This window comes from Cydia pomonella, chromosome 2 (genome assembly GCF_033807575.1).
Source record: "Cydia pomonella isolate Wapato2018A chromosome 2, ilCydPomo1, whole genome shotgun sequence".
Lineage (NCBI taxonomy): Eukaryota > Metazoa > Arthropoda > Insecta > Lepidoptera > Tortricidae > Cydia > Cydia pomonella.
In genome coordinates this window covers 14,161,336-14,183,617 of record NC_084704.1, presented here as the reverse complement: position 1 = coordinate 14,183,617, position 22,282 = coordinate 14,161,336, and the positions used below count along the sequence as shown (strand labels likewise).

At 36.0% G+C, this 22,282-nt stretch overlaps 3 protein-coding genes across 3 annotated transcripts; 2 read left to right on the top strand and 1 right to left on the bottom strand.

Annotated features, from left to right (window-relative positions):
* Positions 1–151: 151 nt before the first annotated feature.
* Positions 152–2,301, bottom strand: LOC133534453 (uncharacterized). The gene has a single exon (XM_061873575.1). The coding sequence runs from the start codon at positions 1,454–1,456 to the stop codon at positions 152–154; it is 1,305 nt and encodes a 434-aa protein (XP_061729559.1). The 5' UTR covers positions 1,457–2,301.
* A 9,157-nt stretch (positions 2,302–11,458) lies between these two features.
* LOC133530365 (uncharacterized) lies at positions 11,459–12,385 on the top strand. The gene has a single exon (XM_061868279.1). It carries the CDS (start codon positions 11,459–11,461, stop codon positions 12,383–12,385), a length of 927 nt encoding a protein of 308 aa, XP_061724263.1.
* A 3,050-nt stretch (positions 12,386–15,435) lies between these two features.
* LOC133534452 (general odorant-binding protein 56a-like) lies at positions 15,436–18,999 on the top strand. The gene is made up of 4 exons (XM_061873574.1): positions 15,436–15,576; positions 17,389–17,499; positions 18,042–18,156; positions 18,516–18,999. Exons 1-4 carry the CDS (start codon positions 15,532–15,534, stop codon positions 18,644–18,646), a joined length of 402 nt encoding a protein of 133 aa, XP_061729558.1. The 5' UTR covers positions 15,436–15,531; the 3' UTR covers positions 18,647–18,999.
* Positions 19,000–22,282: the final 3,283 nt, after the last annotated feature.

The following is a 22,282-nucleotide window of genomic DNA, read 5'->3' as shown; positions in this document are numbered from 1 at the left end:
TAACCTTTAAACATCTGACTAAACCGACTATACTAACAACAACAACAACTTTCTTCTGTTCTTTCGTAATATTCAAATATTATTTTTTTTAACATTTATAAAGTTTGTATTAAAACAGTTCAAATAATAATTATCTCTTACGTGACTGATCTCAAAGTGGAGAAACAGGATCATTTGGAGACATTTGCATTTCCGCTTGTCCCCCGGCGCAACTTTTAAACCTCATCTTTGCATCGTCGCCGACTTCAACAGTTCGTTGACACAGCATTAGCGTTATGCACGACACCACAACTAAGACCGTCGGCAGTATCAGAGCCACCATGAACTGACGATGTGTCGTATCTAAATCAAATCTAGCAACAGCTATTTCTGGATTGTTCTCCGTGTAGAAACAAGGAAATCTAGCTTTAGCGTTATGATCTGCACCATCTCTGCCGTAATCTTTAAGAAACTCTTTACATTCATCAGCCAACGTGTTAACGCAGCCTTCTAGATTAATCATCAAACGACTGTCATTGGCTAGGGTCAGCTCAACTTCAGTAGGAGCAATCATACGGTTTTGAACAGCTCTAGACTGATATAAATACTGGAGATAGGTGAAATTAGTTAAATCTGAAATTTCCGGCTTCGGCAGTAATGCTGCGTTTATACAATCTACCGCGACTACTCCGGAAGTTCCGTTGTGAACTGCGTGGCAAGATAACATTAAAACTTCTTCGCCATTATCCGTCCAAACTACAGCACCGGTGTCTTCTTGAGCTAATTTAACACATTTTGCTAAGAAAACTCTGTCCCCACTTAAAACTATTACGTTTTTGTTACGGGTTGGGATGTCAACACAGCGGCGGTCACAATTGTATGGAGTTTTAATTTTCCTACAAGTGCCTCTATTACACGAGAACAATCCGTGAACATCTATGCACGTAATCTTCCCTCTTCTACCGGAGCATTTTAACGGAGGATCTGTTTCTCTAAAAGCACATTCAAAAGCATCAGTAATATTTATGCACTTCCCTTCAGTACAATTAAACGTTCCGGTTAAGTTTTTACACTCATCCCTAATGCAGTGATACTTCTTTGCATTTTCCTGATCTATACCATAGCAAGTCTTATTAGCAGCACTTCCACATTCTGAGAGCAGTAAAGACGTCCCGTTCTTCCTGACGTTGACGTAGATTTGAATGCAGGCTCCGGAGGTCTTACTGAGGCACCACTCCCCACAGGATCCCCAGTCACAATTGTCCTTGTTGATGGCTCGGGTTGTCGTGCACATTATTGGTGTTGGATCGATTCCTGAGGCCGTAGCCCTTGTGTAGGGCATGTAAATAGCGACGGTGAGGTAGACCAGAGCCACTGCGCTGAGGACGGCTGTCATTTGACACACACATATCGTCCCACATATCTTTTGATCCTGTGGGGGTATAACCAGATCCTCCTCGGGGGTGGGTTTCGGCATCTCGTCACGAGCCGCGCTCTATCGTCACTGACGTACAGAAGTCATTATTACGCATGCGCAGTGTTTGGATCGATTGGACGCAGTGCAGGCAACCCCGAATGTACTATTTTTTAAATAAAATGATGTCAATGCCCTATTGGTCAACAGTTCGTAATTATAGACACGCGAATGAAACTGGTAAATGGACATCGTAAAGTATTCACGGAATTACAATAGCGAATAGGACGCGCGTTCTATAACATTCATAATAATTAATACATACATCAAAGATACATGTTTGTAATACTTATTTATATTATAAGTTTATCATTGTTGGAATCGAAAACTCCCAGAAAAAAACAGAACGTATAATTGTGTAAAAAATGTATGAACATTCATGTGTCAAAGTAAAGTTATTAACGTATAGGTTCCAGTTGTACTTATTAATACATAATATAGAAATACCAGGAATACTTATACATACTTCTACTTTCATACTTGTATGCATACTTATTACTCTTATTAGTCTAAATTATTGTCTTAGTCAAATGAAAACGCACTGTAACAAATTTAGTAAGTGTTATCCGTTGAAAATTGTTAAATGTAAATATATTGTTTCCAAAAAGTTCCAATTGTTCTCTGTAGCTAATTGAATGCTTCCTCAGAAAATAATGAGTTTAACCTCAATTTATGGAAAAATGTCTTTTATTTTCATACCGATGTAGGGTTACATTTTACTGATAATTGTTAAATAACATAATACAAAGTAATAGGTAAACTGTCTAATTAAATATTCATACCTACTTATATACCAGCATTTTTATACATATATGTAAAAATCAATACACTCAGTATTATAACTATGAGAAACAAATACACTTACCGGAATATCACAACAGTGGCACGACTCACACTAGCTCCGCTTTTTGTACAATAAAATTAAAAAAACTAAAGGCAAATTTATCGTTATCATTATATTTAGAATATCACTGGATGTTTAAGTAGTTTGTTTTCTTAGCATTTGGTATGTTTTTCCGTTCACACATTCGCGATGATCAACTAAGGTGAAGTTGCAGCGGGCGGCGCTGCGCACTGCGACGTTTGCCGTATCAACCTGAAGTCGGTTGCGCAGTGGAAAGTTGGGTTTGGATGACGATTTGGGTGATGCATGCAGTTCATGTTTTAATTTATTTAAAAGCCATAATCTGAGTTCGTTAATATTTTATAGGCAGTTTTAGCTTGATACTTAAATCACAGCCAATTCGGTGATAATTCACAAATGTGTTAGAACACCTTTCTATTACTAAGAACCTAGTATTCAACAAAAAAAAACATAACATAATGCCATTTTAAATTATCTTGTTCATGCAATAGGTTGTCCTCGGTTACACATTTTTTTATATGACAACTCTTTACGTTGTTAGTATACTAAGTGCGGAAAACTGGGTATCAGGAATAATAGTGTTTGTAATAGTATTCACATTACACTGACCACCCCAAAATTTTTCGGAAATTTATCTAAAATTTTACTTGTTTCAATCATTAATTAGTAAAAAAAGCATTTACGTACATATTGTAGATACCGTAATCGAGTGGATAAAATGAAGAAACTGCTTCCTCCATTTTCACATTTTTTTCCTGTTATTTTACTGTAATCGTACGAGTCCAGTTTTAGCTTTTCTCTTAGTCAGAAATACACGATGAAACAGAAGACTGCACAACAGGAGTATGTTTAGTTGTTTACCTTTGTACTTAAGTTTGGTTTTGGGTTAAAAACGCATGCGCAAATTATTGCCAAAGTTTGTTTGAGTTTAGAATTTGCAACGTTTCCATCGACTTTGGTGTGAAGTCGCATCCTTAAAGAAAGTTATCCTTTAGGAATCATTAGGTACTCATTACAGTTGGAGACAAATATCGGAAAATTTACCTTTTCATTACCAAAATTCAAAATGATATAGCAAACTAAAACAATTCTAAATTTGTTAGTAAATATTGTTAAGGGGCCCACAGATTACCAGTTCGCCTAATTATATTAGTCTGTCAGTTAATCGCAAAAGGTCACACACTAACAGTTCCATTTCAGGTTTCGGCCTGACGCCTACTACAAACCGAAAGTGTGTGGCCGCTTGACGAATCCGGTCAGCGTTGGCAGATATCGGCCGGACAGACCGTGGTCTTGGGGCGAAAGACTCAATGGCTAGTACTCCCTCTAGCCACCTCTGCGGCTAGTATGTACATACTAGCCGCAGAGGTGGCTGCAGGTTATTGCCGGCAGGCAGTAATCGCTTATGTGTATAGTCTTTATTGGCCTGGGATGGCAGGCCGCCCGATAGGACCAGAGACTGCAGGCGGACTCGTAATGGTTGGGATGGGACCCTTTCGTTACGAAGGTATATTACCTAAGTCTTTATTTAATTTGGCTCAAAAAGGCTTGACAAAAGACAAGCCACAACAACAAGTAAGGGTATTATTACCTAGGACCGTTTTATGAAAAGTTCAATATCATCGGCGCGCTTTCAAATTCAGCAGTTCTTTTAAAAAAAGTGAATCACAGCACAATGAGCAGTAAAGCGTATTAATAACCTTGAAATTAGTGCTTCTCTAATATATTTATACGTGTAATAAATGGACGGATTCATTCATATTAACGTTAGTCTAACGCTACTTCCCAGTTTCTACAATAGTTACGCAAAAAGCCAGTAATCAGAACTTACTTATAGATCATTAAATTTTTAAACTTAGCTATTTTTTTAATTGTAAATATTTTTTCATTGTTATTTAGTTTATTTTTAGTAAAGGCCAAACTTGATTAGACGTACTTAGAATATTTATGTTATTTCTGGATGCAACGTTGAATTTGCATTTCTAATGTTCTTACTATTGATTCTTAAAATATTTTTCCATTATTTTTTTTCTATAAATTTGCTTTTTGACATTGTAATTTTTTTTACTGTTTACACATGACCATGATGAACTCGTAAATTTTTTTTTACACATTTCTTTTAAATAACAGTGAATATAAATTATTGATTCTACTAAAGATACAATTAATATTCATTCAAAAATCCTTGCAACTATTTACTTAGTCTAATGCTGTTAACCCATCGCAGCTACAAGATTACGCAATCTTGATCTAATCTTCACTGTCAATTGAGAGCAATCTTACCTGTTATTTCGGTAGTAAATCTGAGGTCAGGACTCGGATCATACTGGATTTGTATGGTTTCATTGTTATCAAATCAAATCAATTCATTTATTTTCAAGCAACCAAAGCTCATAAATACATACCTTACAAACTAACTAAATAATTTTCGTGACGCAGTTTTCTATTGCGGCGTCACCTGTTCTGGTGCAGAATTAGGCAAATTCCCACGGAACCGCCGTAATATCACTTCCTTCGACCAGAAGTCCTTGTTCGCGATGGTTTCCAACAGCGGCCGCGGCACGCATAGCACTAACGAGCTAATATGCTCGCGATCGCAGCTGGAACACTTTCAGCTCGCATCGGGTCTTCTAGCGAATATACTTACCCTAATATTCCACCACATCGCTGTGATTATTTGGATTGGACAGCTCTTTTCAACAAGTATTTGTAAAGGTACAACTATGGAAAAAATCGCATAAACTGCAAATAGTATTAGTTACTACCATGCGAGAAATCAATTCAGTATAATTCGTGCAACATACTTAAAAAAAAAAGTCAACGAAAGCGTTTAGCTATCAAATTCGTCTTTCGTTCTGAAGGAGATTTTCTATTTAAATGAAGTTTCATTTCGTTGCCTAGTAACACAGAGTGTTTATTTTGAACTTGACGCATGGCTGTCAAAAAAGGTTGCAAGACTCATTTGATAGTTAAACGCTTTCGTAGACATAATTTTTTTTTAAAGTATGTTGTACCCATTATATCGTAGTAGCGAATACTATTTGAAGTTTATGTGATTTTTCAAAAGTGTACCTTTACAAATACTTGTTGAAAAGAGCTGTCAAAAAAATCTCAGACATTTTAATAATTATTTTTTTCAGGGAATTATTTATTTTAAAAAATCTGAGTTATACTCCTACTTATTCTTTGTAGTTATGATTTGGTTTGATTGCTCTACCTACCTTATATAGTTCAGAAGAAAAACGACTTTGAAAAATGTGTCAATAAAATGACGATTTTGACATTATCTCGTTGACGGTTCAATATAGGGAGCTGAAAGTTAAGGTGTTTCTATATTATAAGATAGCCAACAAATGACATCATAAAAATCGGATATTCGTCGCAAGGGCCACTCCTCCTTCCTTAGCCTGCTAGACCCTTTATTTTAAACTAATTTATATTATCGTTAAAATAAATAAATAAATCGTACTTTTAAAAAAAACCTCTACAGCAGAAACTCATTACTTTCTCCACACTTTTTAGAACAACAATAGTCGTAATACAGCAGACATACTTTATTTTATATTTAGGGGGAATCGATCTCTGTGTCATCTAACCCTGACAGCTAACCCTGCCTACTACTTATATGAAAATTATTGATTATTATAACGACGTTTAGAAAATTGGATAAACTGAGTTTAAACTACTTACCAACTATACAAAACCCGAGTTGACTGCAACGCCTTAACTTGCATTAATTCCATACTGACATATGACATATGCCATATGAATAAACAGGTAGAAATGAGAAAATGAGGCGTAATAAGGAGAATGAGTCTTAATAGCGCTACCCGATACTGAATGATGTCATGTTACAAATTATTCTATTACCCATCTATAAGACTTACTTGAGTACTTCCCGCATTCTTATGCGGGGTGTACTGTCACGTCTGATAATATATATACGAAACACAAAGTGCCAATAATATGTATACACCGTAATATTATAGGCAATAAGGTCGTGTATACATATATTTGGGACTTTGTTCGTATCGATATATTCAGGCGTGACTGTACAGTACACAAGTACGAGTACACATGGTTAAAGATAACGCGTGTAATATTATGTCACCGCTAGGGTTTAATATCATATAATATATTACATCAGAATAACACCGAAAATATATTACTGTGTGTGTATAGTGTGTACCACGAGTGTAGGATTCATATGAAGAGTTTTTTTTTTAAAGAAATTGCTGGTTTTTTTCTCTATCTTTTTTAACTGAAATTATGTGCTTTAACAGTAACAGGGGCATTTTCGTCAACAACGGGGGGCGGCTCTAGATGCACTGCCTGATAAATAATACCATTTACAGGCGCAAGAGGAGGCCAATCAGTGTGTCTACAAAATATGCACGATACAAATAGAACCCCTAGCATGCCCACTGATGATACGCACGCCGAATGTCATTTTACCAAACTGTACATAGTGGAAATATTTTCTAGAGACAAATGGACCAGCGACCAGATGTACGTCGAAGAGGGAAGCCACATACTCGTATGGTACACGGACGGTTCCAAGAAATGTAATGATGTAGGATGTGAGATCTATGGTGAGAAACCTAAGCTCAGAGCTAGCGTCAGCATCTTCTAGGCAGAAGTCTTCGCCATCGTTAAATGTCCGGAATTTAACCAGGATGAGGTCCCTCGAGTCAAACACGAAACTACGGACAAACTTGCTAGAAAGGGCGTGGGCACATCTCTCGTTGGCCCAGGACTAATCTGTGGAAACACAAAACGGTATGCATAATTATTCTCTGCTCAACAACTTACAGAAAACGAGAGCAGACGATCGATGGAAGTTCGTCAAAAGACAAAAACACTCGAAAGCTCTAATAATAGGGTTCAACAGCAAAACTGCTGAAGAGCTTTTAGAGCTTAAAATACAAAAATACCTGCGCGGTGACTAGAATACTGACACGACACTGTAAGATGAATAAACACGTGTTTCCAATAAGGAAGAAACAAAACGCGATATGCAGGTTCTGTCACTAAACAGTCAAGACAGAAATGCACATTATCTGTTCTTGCAGACCACTAATGTCAAAAAGGAGTACCTACTTAGGGCGGCAAGTATTGCAACCCTATGAGGTACAGAACATTAGGTACCGCCCAAGGAATCTGCAATTTTCTCTATTCAACGGGAATTAGTACTGAACCTTAAAGGGCTGTCACAATAGATCACTACTTGGTCAACGTGGCACTCAAAAGGCCTACAACACCACAATAATAATATAATTTATATTTATTCTAAGCTTAATAGCATCGTTCGCAGATATTTCTGCTTGTTAAAAATTAATTCACAGTGTAACTAATATGGAAATATAAAACTTACAGAATTGGAGGCACAGGCAAAGAAGTTGTCTGCAAAAACCAGTCATCAAACTAAATGCATTTCATTCAGTACACGTCGATAGAAAAATATGCGCAAAAACTAGTTCTGTATTCATTTAATTTTAAAATAAAATCTGCAAATCCACTCGCCTAACTGTAGGTACAGTCAGTAACACTATCCAATGAAATAAGTAGGACTCTAAGGAAAAAATCTATGTACTTAAGGGGGCGTCCATTAATCGCGTCATATTGTATAGGGGGGGGAGGGGGTCAGCAAAAAATCACCAATGATCACCACAGGGGACGGGGGGGTATGGACACGTATCACGTGTATTTTTTTTTCATCTGTGCTATACTGTATTATAGTCAATAAAATAAAAATAATAGTTTTCCGCCCTTATGTACACACGCTTCACGTGTACTTAGGTTCATTTGTTAGAAAACTGTTCTTTAGTTATCGAAAAAAATACACGTCATATTGGATGGGGGGGGGGGGGGGTCCTGAAAATATCACCAAAGATCACCATGGGGGAGGGGGGGTCTAAAACAAGCCAAAAACGTATGACGCGATTAATGGACGCCCCCTAAGTAAGATCTGTTAGAGACTGCCTAATGATATTAAGTCCGTCTTTTGTATTATAAGGTTTTTTCTTTTGTGAAATAAAGGTTAAATAAATAAATAAGATACGAAAATGTAAAGATTCTGAGGAGAGTGTTCCTAAAATAGAGCAATAAAATTATATGCATTAACTAATACTCGTAAATGGTACTTTTTGTCTACTCTTTGTTTTTTTATGGATGCTCATATCAATATGTGCATGCTCTCCGTATAAAATAATTTGTAAGTTCTGTGCGGCTACGGCGAAAATGAAAATTTAAAGTCGAAGATGTCTTTGTCCATCTCTATTGGCTCTGGCCTTATTCGAGTGACAAGGGGGCATTCTGCATTCTGTCAATTTCCCAATTTCACTGTTCGTTGGTATTATTACCGCTCTTGGATCACGTTTCAACGCAAATTCTGGTTTAAAAAAATACTTGATATTAGAAAATCAATTGATCCTGGTACATTGGTGGACCTTATTGCAGTTGGTTTGCCAGAGTACACATTAAACAAAATTAATAGAGAAGCGTTGAAGGACACAGTTAAGTTGTTCAATGAAGTAAGCAAGTATGAACATATGATTAACAAAAAAGTTACATATTTAAGAAGAAATATGGACCCTCAAGAACAAGTTTCAAGAATGAGGATCTAAAGCCGTGTAAAATTTGTAAAGGTTTAAACAAAGGCACCCGTTATCACTCCGAGACTGCATGTTGGTTTTGTACTAAAGAAAATGACAAAGTGAAGAAGACAGTCATTAAATATGTAAATAATGCAGTGATAGAGGCAGACTTAAGTGAATCTCTTCCAAAAAACGAATAATGACACCACTGATTAAGGTCAAAATACTAGTAAATGATAAACATTAGATAAATGCAGTTTATGACCCAGGTTCAGTTGTTTCCATTTTAAATCTAAGCTCTTAAGCCTAAAAGGGAAAGGAAACGAATCGAACGAAGAAAATTTAGTAACAGTTGGTGGTGTTAAAAAAACGAATGGTTTGATCAACCTAAAAATAAAAAAAATTATAATCGAGGAAAATGTTGATATATCCATTGTGGATGAACAATATTTCTAGCTTCTGATTGGCTTGGACCTGATAAAAATATTTCGATTAACTCAAGATGAGAAGTTGGAGATAAATCAGGTACTGGGTACAAACATAAAAGACGATGAGAAAGTGAAAGTTTCAAATGAAGAAATAATTCATGACCAATCAAAAGTTCCTGGGGACAATGAGAATACAACAAAAGAATATTATGTTAATTTTAATATAAAAGAGGAGGATTTTACGATAAAATTCATCATTTGAAGAAGGAGCAACAGTCTGAAATAAATACATTGATAATTAAATATAACTCAATTTTTGCAAGGCATAATGGGTATGAAGCCAGAATAGACTTGTTGGTGGACAAATATTGCAGCAAGAGGCCGTACAGATGTACTATGGAAGATAAAAAAGAGATAGAAGAGCAAATTGGAAAGTTACTCGATAATAAGTTAATAGAAGATTCTATAGTCCATTTACTGCACCGGTCACATTGGCATTTAAGAGAGAGGAGAATAAAAAATCAAGTTTATGTATTGACTTTAAGGACTTAAATAAAATAGTAGTACCGCAAGGTCAGCCCTTTCCATTGATTGAAGACCTTATGATGAAGACTAAGAATTGTAATTTTTTTTCAACCCTTGATATCAACTCAGCGTTTTGGTCTATTATATAATACTTCTACTTCTTATATGAGGACGTAAGTGTTGCAATGGTGCTCTTTCGCTGGCATGTTTATTGTATGCAGCATTTTACGAATCTACTGAAGGCACGGAACCATTCGATTTGAATGGTCCGACACACTCGGTCGGTTTTTAATGAAATGACTGTTAATTTGACCCTTGTCATTTGCCGTCGCTGATAATCGAATCATACAGCGAACGCATCGTTGGTTATCGCGAATTTGTTTTTGTCATGACTCATGAATATCATTGATATTTTAATGCTCTCAGTCTGAAACTTCAACTTTTGTAGTAATAATGATATGATCTTTCAGAAATGACATTACTACTGATAGTTTATTTGGATTGAATTAATTAATATGAAAATGGAATAAACCGATGGGTTGTCTATAGTTTGTATTATTCACGAAGACGCGTGCCTTGACACGTAATGTCATGTTATTAAAGGTTACATTTGACAAACCTGCGCGTCATCGTGGATGACACGATCAATAGCCTGCATTAGGTTTTAGGTTTGCCTGGAGTATTATTTTCCATTACTAGGTGGTACGTATGTGTTTTTAGGGTTCCGTAGCCAAATGGCAAAAAACGGAACCCTTATAGATTCGTCATGTCCGTCTGTCTGTCCGATTCTGTCACAGCCACTTTTTTCCGAAACTATAAGAGCTGTACTGTTCAAACTTAGTAAGTGGATGTATTCTATGAACCGCATTAAGATTTTCACACAAAAATAGAAAAAAAACAATAAATTTTGGGGGTTCCCCATACTTAGAACTGAAACTCAAAAAAACTTTTTTCATCAAACCCATACGTGTGGGGTATCTATGGATAGGTCTTCAAAAATGATATTGAGGTTTCTAATATCATTTTTTTCTAAAATGAATAGTTTGCGCGAGAGACACTTCCAAAGTGGTAAAATGTGTGTCCCCCCCCCCCCCCCGTAACTTCTAAAATAACAGAATGAAAAATCTAAAAAAAATATATGATATACATTGCCATGTAAACTTCCACCGAAAATTGGTTTGAACGAGATCTAGTAAGTAGTTTTTTTTTTAATACGTCATGAAATTAAAAAAATTTTTTTTTTTTCAACATACCCATACATGTGGGGTATCTATGGATAGGTCTTCAAAAATGATATTAAGGTTTCTAATATCATTTTTTTCTAAACTGAATAGTTTGCGCGAGAGAACCTCCCAAAGTGAAAAAAAGTGTGTCCCCCCCCTGTAACTTCTAAAATAACAGAATGAAAAATCTAAAAAAAATATATGATATACACCTGCACGACGCGCAGTTCGGCTTCAGACCTGGCCTATCTACTGAATCTGCCATCTTATGTCTGAAGCAGACTGTCCAGTACTATACGGCAAGAAAAACACCCGTATATGCCTGTTACCTGGACCTGTCAAAAGCATTCGACCTCGTATCTTATGACATGCTGTGGCGTAAGTTACAATCTGATACGGATCTGCCGTATGAGGTTACCTCGTTGCTTAAATATTGGTATGGTAACCAAGAAAATAGTGTTAAGTGGGCTGGAGCGTATTCGGAGACATATAGGATGAAGTGCGGAGTGAGGCAGGGGGGGTTAAGTTCACCCCGCCTCTTCAACCTATATATGAACCGACTGCTGGAGGAGCTCAGTAGTGCCAGTGTGGGATGTTCCATAGACGGAGTGCGCGTTAATAACATCAGCTACGCGGATGACATGGTGCTGCTGAGCCCCTCAGTGGGTGGTTTAATTAGTTTACTGCGCAAATGTGAGTCGTACGCGGAGGCCCATGGGCTCAAGTACAATGCTAACAAAAGCGAGTTTATGCTGTTTAAAGCGGGTAATAAAACCTACAGCGTGCCCCCTGTGACTCTTTGTGGAACTCCTTTAGCACAAGTTCAGCATTTTAAGTATTTGGGCCACTGGGTCACCGATGACATGTGTGACAACATGGATATTGAGAGGGAACGCAGAGCGCTGGCTGTGCGCTGCAATATGTTGGCTCGTAGGTTTGCACGATGTACCGAAAAGGTGAAGGCTACGCTTTTTAAAGCATATTGCCAGTCCTTCTACACGTGCAGCCTATGGATCAGCTATACGCAGCGGGCATACAACGCTCTGCGGGTGCAGTACAACAACGCGTACAGGGTGGTGTTCGGGCTGCCGCGGCACTGTAGCGCCTCTGGTATGTTCACGGAGGGACGGATCGATGGCTTCCACGCGATCATCAGGAAGAGGTGTAGCTCGCTGTTGAGGCGGTGGCGCGCCAGCTCGAATACCATCCTGTGCACGTTGGCCGACCGGTGGGACTCCCCGTGGCTGAAGCACTGGGTGCAGCTACATGCCCCTTTATGTAGGCATTTGCAGTAATATCTTGTCATACTAACCCTAGATTTAAGTATTTGTATGTTACTAACACAATATGGACATTGTTCGAAATAAATTCTTATTGATTGATTGATTGATATACATTGCCATGTAAACTTCCACCGAAAATTGGTTTGAACGAGATCTAGTAAGTAGTTTTTTTTTAATACGTCATGAAATTAAAAAAAATTTTTTTTTTTCAACATACCCATACATGTGGGGTATCTATGGATAGGTCTTCAAAAATGATGTTAAGGTTTCTAATATCATTTTTTTCTAAACTGAATAGTTTGCGCGAGAGAACCTCCCAAAGTGAAAAAAAGTGTGTCCCCCCCCCTGTAACTTCTAAAATAACAGAATGAAAAATCTAAAAAAAATATATGATATACATTACGATGCAAACTTCTAACGAAAATTGGTTTGAACGAGATCTAGTGAGTAGTTTTTTTAATACGTCATAAAATTAAAAAAAAATTTTTTTTCGTCAAACCCATACGTGTGGGGTATCTATGGATAGGTCTTCAAAAATGATATTTAGGTTCCTAATATAATTTTTTTCTAAAGTGAATAGTTTGCGCGAGAGACACTACCAAAGTGGTAAAATGTGTGTCCAAAGTGGTAAAATGTTGAACGAGATCTAGTAGTTTAAGTAGTTTTTTTAATACGTCATAAAGGAACCCTTCTTGGGCGAGTCCGACTCGCACTTGGCCGCTTTTTTTATGTATGTACCTACCTATGTAAGAAGTAAGTATAAATATTGTTAGCTGGTGTTGTGTTACCGATCGTACCGGCTTTGCTTAGTTGATAAGACTGGACTCATAGTTAATAAGTTGTTCCCATATATTTTTAATTTTATTGAATACGGAACCAAAGAGATAAGATAAATACGCCACTTTTGGGTCCCTAAAATGCGCAGATATACAATAACGAACGTAAAAAAGCTGTATTCAGGTGATACGATGGGTAATTTTATCTTATACTGTTAAAAAAAGAATAAAAAAAAACAAAAAAAAAAACATTTTTTTCTGAATTAAATACTTCCAAAAACACTTAACGCCATTTTAATGTTGGTCTCACTTGTGCTAAAATAATACAGTCACGTCACGTAGAAAGTGTGATATTTTATGTGGTCATGTGTACTTCTAGATGGCCAGAGGCCGAAGGGTCAACGGACAACAATAAATCAATCGAGTTATTGCATTAAGCTGTTATTCTGATTGTCGAATCGCAATTTATCAGTTAGCCTGTGCCGCTTCCCACACTAGGTGTGTTTTGGTATGTAGGCGATGATGGGAACAAAATAATACTTAGGGTCTGTTTCACAATGTCCATGTAAGGTCCTGAATAAGCTACTTGCCACTTACTCGTATTTGACGAATAAAGTCGTCGTTGGCGTTTCACAATCTTTAAATAAGCTTAACTGGCAGATAAAGTGCTAAGTTTTTAATTTATTTGTTAATTAGCTACCCAGTACTTTACTTGGATATTGGGAAACAGACGCCCTTAGGCTATTTTGTATTTGGTATCTAACCGATGTTGAAAATACCCAGTTTTTAATATAAGGACCGAGGTTTTTGAGGTACCTAGAGCTAGATTAAAATGAGTACGTAACACAAATTTTGATTATATATTACTTGGGCTAACACTTTTTATGGCTACTTTCTTACCTATTTTTTCGTGCAAAGCTAAGTCTGACACTGTCTGTATTGTATTCCATTTGAGGCAGTTTTAAGTCGGCTTCTTCACGGAAAGTTAGAGGAAACCAAAAACATTTTTTTTTCTTTTGGTTTAAGTTTTATTATCAGTACCCCTAGTGTAAATAAATTCGATTTCCAAACGTGACGTACGCGTTTGCGTTTAGTCTCATTTTGTATTGGATTTCGAAAGAGCGCGCCAAGCGGGACGTTTTGGAACCTCAAAATCCTATACAAAATGACACTTAACGCAAACGCGTTCGTCACGTTATGATGTCGATCACAGTTACACTAGGGGTACTGATATTCTATTCTTTCTTCTTTTTTCAAAATTTGATAATAGTGACAAATTGATAATATATCAAATCCATTGTAATTTTCCGCCCCGTGTGAACAGAGACTGGTACCTAGGTGCGATGGCTCGCAGGCTGTGCCCGGATCTTTCCAGACCGCACTTACCAATGCAGGGGTACTCAACCGCATTTTAATGACAACAACATTATCTAACGATAAACATCTCTATTAGGGATAAGTTCACCTTTGTACATATACTTACATCTTGCAATAAAGTGACACATACATATATACATAAAGCTTTCCTAGGAAATCTAGGAATTACAATTAACACTACGATTAAAACATACTACGTGTATCTCATCAATGTATATCGCTGAGAGAGCACTACTCTTATTAAAATTCATCGAAATAAATGCCTAATAGCCATAATAACATTTATATTGCAGTATAGGTACTTTATAAAGTACTGTATTTCTGGATGTAAATAACTAATATTGTTAGAGCGCCCGAATATATACTATAGTGGCATCAAGGAACCTTTTGGGAGGCAGCAAGGAGTATTTGTTTTTTAACCTATCAACACAAAATGATGGTATTTATGTACCTAAAGAAGTATAAGGTCGGTACTTTGATAGCGTGTATGCTAGGCAGGCTATGCGTGTATGCAGGCGTGTATGACCTAAGCATAATTGTATAAGCAAATGTGCTTATCTGCCACCGTAGTGGCACGAATCAAATGATTGGTGTTTGTGTTATTTTATTAGATATTAAATAGTATAAGAATGTTAAATAAATAAAATACACTAATTTTAAGTAGATCGTTAATTGTGATAAAACGAAATTCGCCTGATTGTGATAAAAAATTTGTATAGAATTTTTTTTTTGTGCATATCGGTAAAAAAACGAGACTAAGTAAATACAATGGTAAGAATTGATTTCGGCTTCGGATTCATTATAAAATGATTTATAGATCCTACTTTATTTAAGTTTTTGTCCACGAAAAATACTTAGTGGAAAATTACCAGGATAAACACATACCAACTGTGCCGCATCCCTGATATCCCGCAGATTAGCGTGAATGCGGTGAATCTCGCGCCGGTCCGCGGGTATAAAGCGCTCGCCTCCCGCAGGACGCACCACTGTTCACTCGGGAGCATCATGAAGACCTTCTTAGTATTCGCTGTGTGCCTAGTCGCGGCTCAGGTGAGATTTCATTTGTTTTTGGCAGTATTTTTACTTCTACATTAGGTAGCTCTTCTTTTGTTGATAACTACATCTATAGTTTCTATTCACTGTTTGACTGGTCGGTGTCTAGCCGAAGTTCCGTGGGATTCCGTTGAATCCTCCACTAGAACAGGTGAAGCCGCAAAAATGCCAAAGGTGTCGCCTAAATAATTTTTATTTTCTAGGGTTATAATTATTGTATATTTATTAGTCTGTAGTTTTATAAAAGAGCGGTTATATTATAACCCTATTCATTTTTTCAAATGTAAATATAATTCTTAAGAATCAAAGGCAATGAGCGCAAGCATGTCCAGGATTTCAGAATATGAAAGAAAAGTCTAATAGTGAACGGAAACACAGAACCCTAAACTGAGCGTGGCCCGACATGCTCTTGGCTGTTTTTTATTATTATACATTCAATTGTCAATAAGGATAAAAAACCTATAAGTACGTTAGTAGCCATGAACATTACTATTATTCACCTAACATACTGAAATATTTGTTGGTGCGCTACCTCTTCTAATGAACAGCTGCTAGACGCCCAAGAAAAGTGGTAAAGATTGTATAGAAATAATAGAAAGCTAACTATACTTATAAAAAATTCTGTTAAACTGGCTATTGACCTAAATCCAATCGTCTTTCTGTTATTTTTATATTTTTGTGATAGTCTGATATAATTAGTAGTAAGACTAGAGATCCGACTAAAATAAAATAGGTCTAATATTAATATCGACATAAATCGAATCTATACAGTTTAAAACAAAACGAATCTTCTACAGGATCAAGTATTGAGGATTAGACACAAATAAATATAACTAATTGTAAGTCTTGTTCTATCAGTATTCTTATCATCCTGCAGGAACAAATGTTTGCTAATACACAAAATACAGAAAGACTTCTAAATATATATCTTGTTTCTAAATAAAGCGTGCCTATCTAAATAATATTTATAAGACTTATATGAATACTTTACTTCCACTACACATTTTATTATATAAGGGATCAATGAATAGGTTATTAATAGCACTTTATCTAGCCTATTTTATAATTATGCATTTCTAAATGTCCATATTTTTAAAACCACTGTGTTCTAAAAGCACATTTGAACGGTAAGATAACTCGCACAACGAGTTTTGTTACATTGCGGCATCTGATCGATCGGTTGAATTGTGTTTATCTCAGTAGCTTTGAATGTACACATAACAAGAACTTTTTCTAGCAAAAACGAGTGCTGGATAAAACAAACCTCTTATCGATAAGCAAATGTATATAAAAGAGAATTATAATGAGTTGCGACTTATCGCAATGTTATAAAAATATAAATGAAATACAAATCGACATGAGTCCAAGGCAAGTCTGCAACGTTTTTAATAGCACACGCAATACAAGTGTTATTTTTAACGTCATATTCTACAAAATTATGACGTATAAATAACACTTGCACTGCGCGTACTATCAAAATCGTTGCAGACTTGTCTTGGTCTGACTCTCCCTATACATTTCCTCTGTTTATAAAACCTATTGTATATAGGATTAGTTATCCTAAAATCATAAGTATATGCCTAATCTATGAAAAGAGATAGTCTATCGTTATATACTATTTCGCGGTAGCTATCATCTTTAACAATGTTAGTATATTATATAGAGTTCAAATGCCTATACGTATTGATAACAGTTATGTCGATATTTTATTTTGGTAAAAAAAGTTCCAGGACTTTGGTATGGTATTCCAACTGGCATGCGAGTTCTCGTAAATCTGAACCTCAGAAAATAAAGACTTTATGTTGGCAGGCCCTGACCGACGAACAGAAGGAGAAACTTAAGAAGCATCGAACGGAGTGCCTCGCGGAGACCAAGCCCGACCAGCAGCTCGTTGACAAGCTCAAGACTGGAGACTTCAAGGTAAGAGGCATTGCCCTACCGGACAGGATACATTCTCCTTCACAAACAAACGGTCCAGAAGTTTTATTTTCCTGTAGTTAAAACGAGGTCATATCTTGAGATATTTTTTATGCTTACGGCTATAACTAGTAAAAGGGTAGAATAACATTTTTTTTATCATCATATTAAATTATTTTACCACTGCTAAGGGATTTATTTCAAAAGATACTGACGTAACATTTAGGTATTACCTATAAATAATAGTAAAATAAAAATAAACACTATTACCTAATGGATAATCTTACAGCAATTGAGAACGTGTGTTGTGTAGTGTGTAGACGACGATAAGTACCTATATAAATCAATTACATAAATAAAAACTTATTTAGAAAGCCATAAATGAGCAACAAATATTCGTGCCCACCATACAAATAAGTACAATTACCAATTACCGGGATTCGAATTGAAGACCACAAGCTTCCAGCTAGGTAGGTCGTATCAACTAGGCTAAGCAGCAGTTAATTAAATTTTCAATGTGAATATCTTTAATATAATTGTTTCAGACGGAAAATGAGCCCCTGAAGAAGTACGTCCTCTGCATGATGATTAAGTCAGAGCTGATGACCAAGGACGGCAAGTTCAAGAAAGATATCGCGCTCGCCAAAGTTCCTAACGCAGGTAACGAAAAATAATGATTCACCTTCCATAGGTTGTATTATTCATTTAAAAAAAATTGTAGTCCCTATGACAAAACATTCTTATGAAGATTATTTACATATGAGCCACAAGATGTATGTGCCAGTGCAAGTCAGACGTTGCCAAATAAATTTCACTACACTTTCGTTAATTACCTTTCTAAATATTCTGGCTTAATGGCTTGTGCAATTAAAAAAAACGCATTTGATCGGTTTTCAAGATCAAAGTGATCCTATAAGTGCTCCGTAAACAAAGTTTTGTACGGAGCACGAAAAATAGTTGAACGCACCTAAACTATAATATTCTAAAAAGATCATTTTAGAACTTCAATTTTTTTTAAGCTGACAAACCCGCCGTTGAGAAGCTGATCGACACATGCTTGGCCAACAAAGGCAACACCCCGCACCAGACCGCGTGGAACTACGTCAAGTGCTACCACGAGAAGGACCCCAAGCACTCCATCATCGTCTAGCGACCCAACAAATCACTCATCGGAATCCAAGAGGCGCCGGTTCCAAATCCAAAAACTCGTTTTCAATCACTTTTTAAATTTAAATTCACTTTGGCAGCCGCAAAATTACCTTACAAACATGACTTATGCCATTTAAAATTAAATTATTTGTAACAACACATGAAGTCGGCGTGCGTTTGTTTGGCTCAACTGGACCTTTGAGTTGTGCGGGTACTGTACCAAATTGCATTTCGTAGGTTGGAATGGAAATGGTTGTGAGAACCGATAAAGTATTATAAGTACGTTAAGAAAACTGAACATACTGCCTTTACGAATTTACTTTTTAGTTTGCAAAATAAAAAATGGACTCCGTATGATTGACTTTTTTTCTAACCATTTATTTATCGTTAACATAAAAAGTTAACTCTGACCAACGTGCTGCTGAGAGCACAATAACCATAATTTACTTTACAGTACATATGGGGCTACTTTATAGCACTAGTGCGAGAAGTAGCATATTACGTTACTGTGTCGAACATTTAAAGGGCCATATGTACTGTAAAACGTTGTACGATACATGTGCGAATAGGTAATTCGCAACTCGTGTCGATTTAAAACACTCCCTTCGGTCGTGTTTTAATTTATCGCCACTCGTTTCGAATTTCCTATTTTTCGCACTTGTATCGTAATGTACTATTTTTAAACAGTAATAAAAAACGACTTCGAAAAGGATATAATTAAATAGGTACTATCCCTTTTATACCTATGCGCTAGCAACTGATATTTTGTCGATGCCAATTAGTATTCCAACCCATCGATGTATTTTTTATTGAAATCCGCTCAATAGTTTAGGCAGCAGAAGAAACATTTTAATTTCATATTCATATGTATACCTACGGTTTCCTCTCACGGGCACGGCCCCCATATTGAATTTTATTTGATAAAATAAGCGTCTACACTTTTTTACATTAGAAGAAATCAAACGTAACAAATTCGTCCCATATTCTAGGCGATACAGATTGTATTAAACAGTTTTTAAAACCATTAATTATCCTACTTTTTGGTTTAACCACAGTTAAATAAAAAAAGACATTTGAGAAGCGAATGCACAATTAAAAGTGAGTACCGTATGCTTCCCATTTTAAGGGGCGCCAGGGACCAACGACGTTCGATCTGAAATTCTTAGTTTTGTAATGGTTTTTGTACTTTATCATAATTATCATATTAACAACAACGTCTTTAAGCAATATAGTACTCCACAAAATGGCAGAACCTACTATGCATAAGAAAATACGTGACGTGTAATTGTACACGTTTATGGTTCCGATTCAGGCCACAAGATGGCAGACCCTCCAACGCGCACGGTCCCTATAGACATTCGTTTCAAATTCAAATAATTATGAAACGTCGACTTGTGTACCTACCTTCTCGTAGCATAGAGAAATAAGCGTTTTGATAAGAAAACTGATGTATGGAGTGAGTACTCTATGCTTACTTATTTCTCTATCCTTCTAGATATACATGTACCTACATCATACTTGATTAAACATAATAGAGGTAAGTATATCATATTATACCAATTTCAACATCACAGATTATATTCTGTGGCCCTAGTGAAAAAGGGTACAAGTCTCTGGGTGTATAAGGGCATAAGTGTTACGTGGAACTTACACCCCTTTACACCTGCGCTGCCAGAGACTTGTACCCTTTTTCACTAGGGCCACAGTATGTAGGTAAAAGTTACTCATATTTTATGTTAACTACCGTTTAATAAACGCTTTAAAACCATTAACAGGTCTCGAATTATTAGCAAAGAGAATTTTAAATAGAGGTGTATTGTCAAAGAAAACTTTGTAGCCACGTAAATTTACTACCATCTTTCGACAGATGATTAAAGCTTTTAGAACGCCACGCCATTTGACTTTGATCCTATGCTTTCACTGATATGTGATAAATTTGTTAAATATCGAAAAGTGACGTCATCTTACCAGGCACAACCTAAAGGTTATGGCGCCATCGCTCGAACGAAACGATTTCGCCATACTTTTGGCCTTTGATCTATTAGATGGCACCACTCTTGATATCAAATTTAAAACATATCAGTAAAAGAATAAGGATCTAAGTCAAATGGCGTTCTAAAAGTTTTAATCATGTGTCAAAAGATGGCAGTAAATTTACTTAGGTTACAAAGTTTTCTTTGAAAATCCACCTCTATTCCAAATTCTCTTTGTTATTAGGTATATTTAATTGAAATTGCCTTTATTCCTGACTATTAAGTTTTACATTTTCTTTTAAAGTTATACAAGTATCCGCTTTATGTTTTATTTATTTATGTTTTTACTCTTTCTGTGTTTCTTTTTCTTTGTCAGGCTGTCCTTGACATAGGCCTCCTCCAGGCGGCGCCACTCCTCGCCGTTTTTTGAGAGTACCTATTCTCTTATTAGGTAAGTATATACAATTTATAAACCCACGGCAAAATTATAAGAGCGCCACCTAGTGAATTAAATCTAGGGCTGGTGTATCACAAATAGAAAATCGTACTCACATCTGTTCATCCCTTTGCCAGCCAGAGTGGTGTTTTAAATATTTCCTTAATTTTTTATCCTAACGAAGAAAACATTGTGATATAAAAATCTATGAAGCACAAACACAAACTAAGAAGGAACTAGCCTCAAAAATATGTCTATAGAATAATTAGTTATTTACTGCCATCATATTCATATTATTTTATTGGTAATAATAATTACATGTCAATATTTTAATTATATTTTTAGTTTAAGACTAGGAACTATTGTTAGAGAATAATTCTTTGTGATCGTAGAACGCCCTGCTCTATCAGCCATTTTTAGGGTTCCGTAGCCAAATGGCAAAAAACGGAACCCTTATAGATTCGTCATGTCCGTCTGTCTGTCCGATTCTGTCACAGCCACTTTTTTCCGAAACTATAAGAGCTGTACTGTTCAAACTTAGTAAGTGGATGTATTCTACGAACCGCATTAAGATTTTCACACAAAAATAGAAAAAAAACAATAAATTTTGGGGGTTCCCCATACTTAGAACTGAAACTCAAAAAATCTTTTTTCATCAAACCCATACGTGTGGGGTATCTATGGATAGGTCTTCAAAAATGATATTGAGGTTTCTAATATCATTTTTTTCTAAAATGAATAGTTTGCGCGAGAGACACTTCCAAAGTGGTAAAATGTGTGTCCCCCCCCCCCCCGTAACTTCTAAAATAACAGAATGAAAAATCTAAAAAAAATATATGATATACATTGCCATGTAAACTTCCACCGAAAATTGGTTTGAACGAGATCTAGTAAGTAGTTTTTTTTTAATACGTCATGAAAATTAAAAAAAAAATTTTTTTTCATCATACCCATACGTGTGGGGTATCTATGGATAGGTCTTCAAAAATGATATTAAGGTTTCTAATATCATTTTTTTCTAAACTAAATAGTTTGCGCGAGAGAACCTTCCAAAGTGAAAAAAAGTGTGTCCCCCCCCCTGTAACTTCTAAAATAACAGAATGAAAAATCTAAAAAAAATATATGATATACATTGCCATGTAAACTTCCACCGAAAATTGGTTTGAACGAGATCTAGTAAGTAGTTTTTTTTTAATACGTCATGAAATTAAAAAAAAAAAAATATTTC